This window comes from Clinocottus analis, unplaced genomic scaffold, assembly GCF_023055335.1.
Source record: "Clinocottus analis isolate CAN_PGR_092001 unplaced genomic scaffold, fCliAna1.0.p SCAF_77, whole genome shotgun sequence".
Lineage (NCBI taxonomy): Eukaryota > Metazoa > Chordata > Actinopteri > Perciformes > Cottidae > Clinocottus > Clinocottus analis.
This window is the reverse complement of record NW_027176237.1, coordinates 77,317-87,464: the sequence shown is the minus strand read 5'-3', so window position 1 is coordinate 87,464 and position 10,148 is coordinate 77,317. Positions and strand designations below refer to the sequence as shown.

Genomic DNA, 10,148 nt, shown 5'->3' with positions numbered 1-10,148 from the left:
AAAGATATGTGAGAGGCCATGTGGGAACCTCGTGACCGGGTTATCAACTGGACTGAGACCCAGGTCCATCTTTCTGGGCCTCGTGGTTTGCCACCATCCTCACCTGCTAGTTGTACCGTGGGAATGTCTGAAAGTGCTTTCCGGGGTTCGATTAGAGTCCTGACTACAAACTCCGCCTCTTGGTCTTTGATGCCGAACGAGCTCTCCGTCACGGGCCGATGAGTCCTAGTCTTAAGTACTTAGAGGCCCCAGGCAACACTCCTAACAGGATGAGACTGGGTCACGGTTCTGGTGTTTTGAGGGTTTGACCCTCAATCCTTCAATTTTCTGCCTTATCAGCAGAAACTGAAAATGTAATTGGATGAAGAAGAGAACACACTAGAAACAATTTTATTAGAAAGTATATTCACATCAGATCTTAAACAGCCGTTCATACACTTCCTGAAATAAAATCCATGAACTCCTTCTGAGGCCCCTCGGACCAGAAGTCCTCTCCAGGTGGACGAGGAAGACCTTTCAGTCTGAACAGAGATTCATAAACGCAGACGTCACACCTTGAGCCTCAGATGTTTTTTGGCAAAAATTGCAATAAGTTGCATCCCCAAAAACAAGTTTATCCCTGCAACCACAAGGGCTATTTGAATAATCTTGGTATTATAATAAAGGCAACACTTGTGAGTTTTGGCCGGATGTGTAGATATCAGTATATGTACACGTTACTGGTTAAGAGTAAATAAAGATAGCACACAGCAAAAATGAAGAAAAAATAAAAAGCCCTTCCAGGATGATTATCTCTTCAGAGTGACGCAGCTGAGCGTAGTAACATAGCACAATATGTGAACAGTCTCTCTGTAAAGTTTGACTTTGATAAAGTGAAGCAGAAAAACATTTTTAGTTTAAGTAAAAACCGTTCAGGCAATCAAATAGTGTGTTTTGGATTTATGTGCCATTTACATTCTCTCTCTCCCTCCCTCATGGAGTTCAATACATCAGTAGCATACTTGAGCCAACCAGGATCAGTTTTCTGTCAAACGCTCGCTACATTAAAAAAGTACCCAACGTGAAGAATCTCACTGAAATGGATCCAGAAATGCTGTTCAGCTCATTACAGGGAGCTAGTCACCAGTTAGCATAGTTAGCAATACGGATACAGCCAGAGTAAGTCATATTTCTCTGAGTAGCTTTTGGTGGTGGGTGGCTGTTAGGTTATCGTTGCTGATGCTTCGTTGAAGAAGACATTGAAGGATAGCTCGTGAATCTGCAGGTTGTGTTCTAAATAGAAAGCTGTTCCGTCTCTGAAGCATTACGCTAAACAGCACGAGCCACAAAGCTGCCACATGGTCAGACTTTTTGCGAGATATTCATATTCATATTTGGTCATTCATAACTTTGGTGTTTGTGTTTAGAGCATGTACAAACATTATAATCATTCATTATATTCTTTTGGGATTAGTTTAATATTTCATAGATTTATGAAAATATACAAAATATTTAAATGATTTCTGAAATATAAAAACATATGACAGTCTTCTCCATGAGGTTCTTCCTCTTTGTTCTCTTCAGACGGGTTTACTAAAGTCTTGTGTTACAAACATTGTGCTTTTATCTTTTCTCTCGTGTGGACCGCCATGTGGTGGCTCAGACTTCCTGGTCGTGTAAAACTTTTCCCACAGAAAGAGCAGCCGAACGGTTTTTCTCCAGTGTGGATTCTCATGTGTCTCTGTAAACTTCCACTCTGTGTGAAAGATTTCTTGCAGACGGAGCAGCTGAATGGTTTCTCTCCGGTGTGACACCTCAAGTGTGTTTTCAGATTTCCCTTGAGACCAAATCTTTTCCCACATTGAGAACAGCTAAATGGTTTCTCGACAGCACAATATCTGGACTCACTGACAGAAACTTCCTCATTAATCAGAGAGTTTAACCCTGAGGTTCTCTAGACTCTTTCAGTCAGCATCATCATCATTACTGTCAAGAGTCTCAGTCTCAGAAGAGTCTCCATTCTCCTCATCAAGATCTGAGTTCCTGTCTGGTTCTGGTCCTCCACAGTCCTCTCCATCATCTTCAGTTTCCATCTGTTCAGTTAGTTTTTGACGAAGCTGTGAGGACTGAGCTTCCTCTTCATCATCTTCACTCTTCACAGGAGTGAATGAGAACTTGATACCAGCCTCCTTCAGCCCTTGAAGCTGCTCTCCCTGCTGACTGATCCAGAGTCTCTTCTGGTCCTCTTTAATGTGTGGGGGCTCTGGGTCCTCCTGATTTTCTTAAATGTGTGGGGATTCTTGGTCCTCCTGTTCCTCTTTAATGTGTGGGTCCTCTGGGTCCTCCTGATTTTCTTTAATGTGTGGGGGCTCTGAGTCCTCCTGGTCCAGACCGGAGCTCCACTGTGCCTGCTTTGGGGGAACCTCTTCTTCAACAACGATCATTTTTCGTACATCTGAAGGTAAAACTGAAACACAGACGATGTTGAAGTAAACCCACAAACTATTCAATGAGCTTCAGAACATTTATTAATTAACGAGTCGAGACAAGAGATCCTCTTCAGTCCAAGTACCTGTGCTTTGGGGACCACCATGATGATCACAGTGCTTTCCTACAGCAGCTTGTGGACAAAGTGGAAGTTATCCAGTTGATCATTAAATTGCTACGTCATGATCATGATTCATGATACGTTAGCACACCTGTTCCAGTGGGTGGCCTCCGGGGGTCGTCTGCCTCTGCTTCTCCAGAGGAGCCGTCGGACTCGGAGGACGACCACTCGACCCTGCGACACACAGACGGTTTGCCCAGGAAGACGCTGTGAGGCCGAAGCGGAGTCGTGGGTACTTTCACGCAGTTCTCCAGAGCGTTGACTCGGTCCTCGTCGAGCAACCGCCTCCTCGTCGTGGAAACTAAGAACACAAACACCCCGAGCTTGAGAGGAGGGAATACAAGAAGTTCCACTGGCGGAGAACATCTCGGTTCTTACCGACTGGACTCTGGAACCACAGGAGGCCTCGCGCCCCCATGAGGACTCGCCCACGGACCCTTTTCATAGCTGCAGTGGGACCAGAGGGTCTGCGTGAGCAGCTCATAATACACTCCAATCTTAAATACCGCTTTTATCAAAACCCAAAGACGCTTTATTCAGTTCATACGGGTCATGTGAATGTTGAACCGTGAGCAGCTTGCCCTGAGGAGCTCATCCTGATTTCAATACCACAAAACAGGCCGAACGAGACGAAAAAGACGTTTAAAAAAAGACGTTCAACAGAAAACTAAACAAAAACAAAGCGTTGCATTATAGTACTTATATTACCATGTACTTATATTGCCATGTACTTGATATGTACAATAGTACTTTTTTAGTACTATTGCACATATCAAGTACTATTGCACGACACGGTAGTATAGCACCAGTAGCACCAGAGTGGGACCAGTAAGATCAGTAAGACCAGTAGCACCAGTAGCACTCACACCTCCAGCAGCAGCTCCAGCTCGGAGTCAGCTGCAGACCAGCTGGGCCGCGCGCAGGGCTCTCCAGCGCGGGAACGCGGCCCGATGTTGAGCCTTTTAAATACACTGCTGAGTAAATGCACTTGTACAGTCCATCGCTGATTTCTTTTATTGTGAAGGCCCGAGGAGCGGAAGTGGTGTGAGTGTTTCCGGGTCGCACAGTGAGCGGCTCCGCTGAGTGGAAAGAAGGACACAAACACGGTGTATATTGTAGTGTAATTACAATTTTTATACATACTTATTTATATTGTCTTATAATGTGTCTGTCTATATTTGTATTCATATTTGATTAACTAACATAACAAATTCACCTTTTTGATCAATCAAGTATTTTTAAATCTGATATTTATTTATAGTTTCCTTGCTAGATATAATATATGATTATATTGTATTAATGAATGAAAAGTAACCAAAGTTATTCAGTAACTGTCATGAAGTAAAAGTACAACATGAGTAAGATGAGATCTAAATGTAATTATTTCATCTAGAAGGAAGTTCTTGTGTCAGAGTTTGAACAAAGATTATAACAGAAGAAAAGCAAAAATATAGAATAAAAATAAAACTATGAACCTGAACAAAACGATAACAGTTGAAGTGTAAGATAAGTACTAATGACGCGTTGTGAAATAGATACAGGAGCATTCAGAGTAAAGTAAATACAGTTAAAACACGATCAATGAACTAAAATAGAAAAAGTAAATTACAACAACAAAGATAAAATACAAAGTGACGCCGACACAAACAGAGAAGACGTTGTTGTTGTTAGTTAAACAAGTATAACGTGGCTACACGTGGTACTGCTGAAGTAAAGTACTTAGAAATGTCTTTTAAATACACTACTTGAGTAAATGCACTTGTACAGTCCAGCGCTGATTTCTTTTATTGTGAAGGCCCGAGGAGCGGAAGTGGTGTGAGTGTTTCCGGGTCGCACAGTGAGCGGCTCCGCTGAGTGGAAAGAAGGACACAAACACGGTGTACTTTCCTTTAGTCTTCTGGGCCTCCATCAGTGGGAAATGTCCACATGTCAGGATGTCCAACATGCATCCAAACGGCGGCTCTAGCTGCGGCTCGCGGACCTCCGACTGGACGTTTGGAGACATCCGGATATGAACAGGAGCAAAGAGCTGGATGTGGTTTTAAAGGCCGCCATGGAGCTGCGGAGAGAAGCAGGTTGGTTTCCTTCTGCCGCCGGAGACATGTCCTGCTCCTGTGCTGCTAAGCTACCGCTAGCTGCTGCTAAGCAGTTGTCAGCTGCTAGCTGCTGCTACGCTAACGGTGCGAGCTCTTGCTGTTAGCAGCTGGCAGTTAGCTCCAGCTAAGCTAGCGCTAGCTCCAGCTGTTAGCATTTGCCTACTTGCTACATTTACTCAACGACAGCACTGCATTATATTCATATTCTCTGCTTTATACTTTTACTGCATAAACAAGAGGATGTACTTTACTTTAGTTGAAGTACTAATAACACAGTGAATACATGTACTGTGGTATTTTCTTGGTTTTAGCATCGTTTTTATCATAGACTCTCAGAATTGCAATCATTTTTATTTTTTAGGTTATTGTTTATAGTTTCTGTCTCAGCACGCAGTACACCTTTCCACCTGAACGGCGACCGATGGGCCGGAGGGGCGCTGTTTTACAGAAACATATCAAATGTTCTTTCTCTACTGCTAACACTACTATACGACTTAAAATACTACTATTACTTATAATACTATCACTGATTACTGGGGCTTCTACTGCAACTATTAATACTACTACTGCGACTATTAATACTACTAATACTACTACTGCAACTATTAATACTGCTACTAATAATACTACTAACACTACTACTGATACTAATAATACTACTAACACTACTACTGATACTAATAATACTACTACTGATAGTAATAATACTACTAACACTACTACTGGTACTATTATATATAACTTGAAACCACTTGTAGCTTCACATGAAGACAACTACACTAAAATGTCCAATGTGAAAATGAATAAAATGAACACGATGCGAAAACCAGCATCAGAACCAGCAACAGAACCAGCAACAGAACCAGCAGGGTTCTGTTGAATCCACTTTCAAAAGAACATGAAGGTTTACATTTGTGTCCGTGAAACAATGCAACATTCAAGTCTTTTTTTAAAAAGGTGCGAATTTCCACGTTGTTGGGGGGGAAGGAGCGGAGAACCTCCTCACGAGGTTCCCAGCGGGGCCCATGAGGGTTCTGCTCTGGTGGTAAAGAACCTTGATCCCTTAAGTCTCGCAGAAAGCTCCTCTGTGTCCAACTTCTTCTGTGGAGGAGGTGGTTCTGAGTCTGGTTCTGCTCGGTTCTGACCCGGCAGGAAAAAGGACTTGAGCTGTGGAGTTCAGTGGTGAGATCTCGGTCTGTTCTCCAGCTCTAATGCGCTTATTGTAAGTCGCTTTGGATGAAAGGTCAGCTAAATGTAATGTAATGCATAGGACAGGGGGACGCAACCTCTTCTGTTGCTCGTTAACATCCTCCTCCATGCTGAGGTCTTTTTCTTTGTTCCTCAGCCTGTGTGAAGCCTGACCTGACTTTCTGTTCATAGATTCAACTTTTGAACTGTTGCTTTGTCATTTGGGTCCAACTTCTTACTCCCACCCCTAACAAGGACTGGTTCAGGTCTATAGTTAGGACTGGTTCAGGTCTATAGTTAGGGCTGGTTCAGGTCTATAGTTAGGGCTGGTTCAGGTCTATAGTTAGGGCTGGTTCAGGTCTATAGTTAGGGCTGGTTCAGGTCTATAGTTAGGGCTGGTTCAGGTCTATAGTTAGGGCTGGTTCAGGTCTATAGTTAGGGCTGGTTCAGGTCTATAGTTAGGACTGGCTCAGGTTAGTCCTGGTCCAGCACCCTAGATAAGCTGCTCTAGACCTAGACTGCTGGGGGACATCTTAGGATACACTAAGCTCCTCTCTTCTTCCGGATGAATTCATGTCTCTTCAATGCTCAATACTAACTCTACTTCTTATCTAGAGTCTTTCTCTCCTCACAGGTTTAAATGGATCTTGGTCTATTTCAAATTTGACTTTAACATATATTCCTGGTTTTCTTTAACGTGCGTTTCTTGTTTCCTGCAGACGTTCAGCAGCTTGTGGAGGTTAAAGAAGAAAAGCTTCAGCAGCAGGACTGGATCTCCAGTCTGGACCAGGAGGACCCAGAGCCCCCACACATTAAAGAGGAACAGGTGGACCATGAGGACCCAGAGCCCCCACACATTAAAGAGGAACAGGAGGACCCAGAGACCCAACACATTAAAGAGGAACAGGAGGACCCAGAGCCCCCACACATTAAAGAGGAACAGGAGGACCCAGAGCTCCCACACATTAAAGAGGAACAGGAGGACCCAGAGCCCCCACCCATTAAAGAGGAACAGGAGGACCGAGATCCCGATGTCAAGACTGAACCGTATTCTGAACCTGACGACAGTGTTGACGTTCAGTTTTGGAGAGAGACCAGGAAACATCAGTCAGGGTTCACTTACCAGAGAAATAAAAAGGTCTCTGTAAAAGATGGATTTATTGGCAGTGAGAAACCATTTGGCTGCTCTGATGACGAGGCTGAAGCTGAACCCAAGACTGGTGGCAGAGTTGATGGGGATCAACCTCCATCAGGTCCAAAGCATCTGAAAAGTGAGAAGGTTTCTGTCAGAGACACAGGAAGTAACACTGACATGAAACCTTTCAGCTCCTCTGAGTCTCAGGAAAGACCTGAAGACCGTCTCACTCTGCTGACACACCAGAGCCCTCCCACAGGGGAGAAACCATTCCGCTGCTTGTTTTGTGGTCAAATATTTAACAAACAGGAAAGCTTACATTCTCACATGACACTTCACTCCGGGGAGAAACCATTTCGCTGCTCAGTGTGTAACTCAGACTGCGGTTGCAGCGAAACTCTAGTTCAACACATGAGGATCCACACGATGCAAATGCGGTTTAATTGCACAATTTGTGGTGAAGAGTTTGCATGGAGGAGATATCTGACTAAACATATGGAAGTCCACAAAATCTACAGATGCAGCGTTTGTGACCAAAGGTTCACTTGGTGTAAACAGCTCAAAGACCATCGATGTGTTGGTCGTCGTTTCTCAAGGCTTCATCAGACTCAGAACCGAGAAGCAGAACCTGCAGCCAGCAGCTCAACTGAACGCATGGAAACAGAAGCTGATGGAGAAGACTTTGGAGGACCAGAACCAGACAAGAACTCAGAAGCAGACAGGAACTCAGAACCAGATTCTGATGACAAGAATGGAGACTCTTCTGAACCTGATACTGATAACAGTGATGATTGGAAGGAGTCCAGAGAACCTCAATCAGGTTTAAACTCTCTGAATAGTGAGGTTTCTGTCAGTGGTTCTAGATGTAGAGCAAGAGAGAAACCTTTTAGCTGTTCTGAGTGTGGAAAGATATTTAGGAAAAAGACTCATCTAAAGATACACATGAGATCTCATACAGGAGAGAAACCATTCAGCTGCTCAGTTTGTAAGAAATCTTTTTCACAGAGTGGAAATTTACAGAAACACATGAGAACCCACACGGGAGAGAAACCTTTCACATGCTCTGAGTGTGGGAAAAGAATTGGCTCCCAGGAAAGTTTAAAGAAGCACATGATACTTCATACAGGAGAGAGAACATTCAACTGTTCCTTATGCTGTAAAAAATTCAATGGCAAGTGCAACTTGGACGAACACATGAGGATCCACACAGAAGAGAAAAGGTTCAGCTGCAGTGTTTGTGACCAAAAGTTCACCTGGTTTTATCAGCTCAGAAAACATAAATGTATCGGGCGTCGGTTCTCACAGCTCCATCAGACTGAGGAAAACCGAGAAGCAGAACCTGCAGCCAGCAGCTCAACTGAACGCATGGAAACAGAAGCTGATGGAGAGGACTGTGGAGGACCAGAACCAGGCAGGAACTCAGATCCAGAACCAGATCGTGATGAAGATCCTTCTGAACCTGAGACTGATGACAGTGAAGACTGGAAGGAAACCAGAGAACCTCAGTCAACCATTTAGTCGCAGGTTTTGTACCTTAATGTTCTCACCGCTTCATCAGACTGAGACCGAGAGGCAGAACCTCCAGCCAGCAGCTCCACTGAAACATAGAAACAACAATATCAATGAGCCTTTGTATGGATTTCCTGACTGCAGAAGCACTGCAGTCCAACCTCATTAAGTCCCTCTGGCTTTAAAGGTTCTGAACTTCTGACGTCAATACTTCATAAATAGAAGAGTCTGTAACGAATCAAGGGTTCTTCTCTTGAAGCGTCCCACAGGGATCCATCCTCGGTCCTCTGCTTTTTCTAAATAATGTAAATATATTAGTTTCTGTCTCCCAGACTGTTCTTGCTATTTCATTTGCTGATGATGCCAGTTTGTTTCTATCAAAGACAAATTCATAACTAACACAGATGTAGAGGGATGCAACATGTACAAACTTTGTCTCTTAATATAAAGAAAACTCATTTTATAATATTTGCATCTTAAAATAAGAATTACTGTAGTAAAAAAAAACTTTTTGTTTTAAATTCACATTTACACCATTTACAGCACTCGGCCTTTTACCAGGTGACCTCAGTGAACCCCTGAGGGTTTAGGGTTCAAGTCTCACTGGGACTGGACCCCCTCATTGATAGTTTAATACACTTTATTATAGCTTCATATTTCCATTTCTTGTCTATTATGATTTTGTATGCGCCAACACTGTAACCACTCTTCCTTCTTCAGAGTTTGTTAGTATCTCAGACTTTCTTCATCTGCTTCGTTCTTTTAAAACCTGAAGTTGATCTGTTTGATTGGACATCACCCAGATGAAAATGTGTGTATAAAACCGTCCTTAAGAATTAAAACTTGCATAAAGTTTTCTGGAAATCTTTTTCAGTTCAACTCAGATCTTCATCTGACTTCCACGATCCGCCTCATTCATCTTCTGTCTGTAAAGAGGAAGAATAATGAGGAACATTGGAAATCCGCTCCTCGGTTGGTGATAGGAAAGCATCAAAGATCATCTGGCGAGTCGTTCAGGTCGCATGAGGTAGTTGTACTTCTTACTTTTACAGGACGATGCTTTGAGTTCAGTTTGAAAGTCTTCATCACAACAGGAAAAGGGACCCTTTTAAAGTCTGAAGGCACTGGAGGATTCACCAGTGTTGTCATCAGAAGCTGTGACTCAGGTCTTCAGATGAAGCTTTGAACGTCTGTCTTCATGTTCTGATGCCGTCACCAGAACAAAAGGGTCAATCTGATGCTATTGTAGTTCCATACATATAATGTTTGGTTCTGTGAAATTGCTGCTGGACGTTGACACACGTTCTGCCTCCGTTTGGGTCCTTCACCACAGTGAAAATGTAGTTGTTGAAGCTATAGAATGAACTACAGAAGAGTCGCTTGTCTAATATGCATCTCAGCCAACAAATGACGGTGAGACTCTTTTATACAGGTTATTGTTTTTAACCACTGTTGGTTTTAAATAAAGATTGTTGAAGTGATGCAACATGAGCGGCTCAAACAAATACACATGTCATCATTTTATGACAACTAATAGTTACTGTATTAGTGCTAATATTATTTACAGATCCCAGTTTTTAGGATGGTTATTTCCATTGCTATATAATGTAATATAAATTGTTTTATTTTATTG

At 42.9% G+C, this 10,148-nt stretch overlaps 2 protein-coding genes across 2 annotated transcripts; one reads left to right on the top strand and one right to left on the bottom strand.

Moving 5' to 3' along the window:
• Positions 1 to 1,585: 1,585 nt before the first annotated feature.
• On the bottom strand, positions 1,586 to 3,005 carry LOC137779397 (zinc finger and SCAN domain-containing protein 31-like). The gene is made up of 5 exons (XM_068567094.1): positions 2,966 to 3,005; positions 2,679 to 2,888; positions 2,341 to 2,446; positions 1,967 to 2,229; positions 1,586 to 1,923 (listed from the first exon to the last, which is right to left on the bottom strand). Exons 1-5 carry the CDS (start codon positions 3,003 to 3,005, stop codon positions 1,586 to 1,588), a joined length of 957 nt encoding a protein of 318 aa, XP_068423195.1.
• Positions 3,006 to 3,999: 994 nt separating this feature from the next.
• On the top strand, positions 4,000 to 9,370 carry LOC137779407 (oocyte zinc finger protein XlCOF6-like). The gene is made up of 2 exons (XM_068567108.1): positions 4,000 to 4,662; positions 6,591 to 9,370. Exons 1-2 carry the CDS (start codon positions 4,599 to 4,601, stop codon positions 8,522 to 8,524), a joined length of 1,998 nt encoding a protein of 665 aa, XP_068423209.1. The 5' UTR covers positions 4,000 to 4,598; the 3' UTR covers positions 8,525 to 9,370.
• Positions 9,371 to 10,148: the final 778 nt, after the last annotated feature.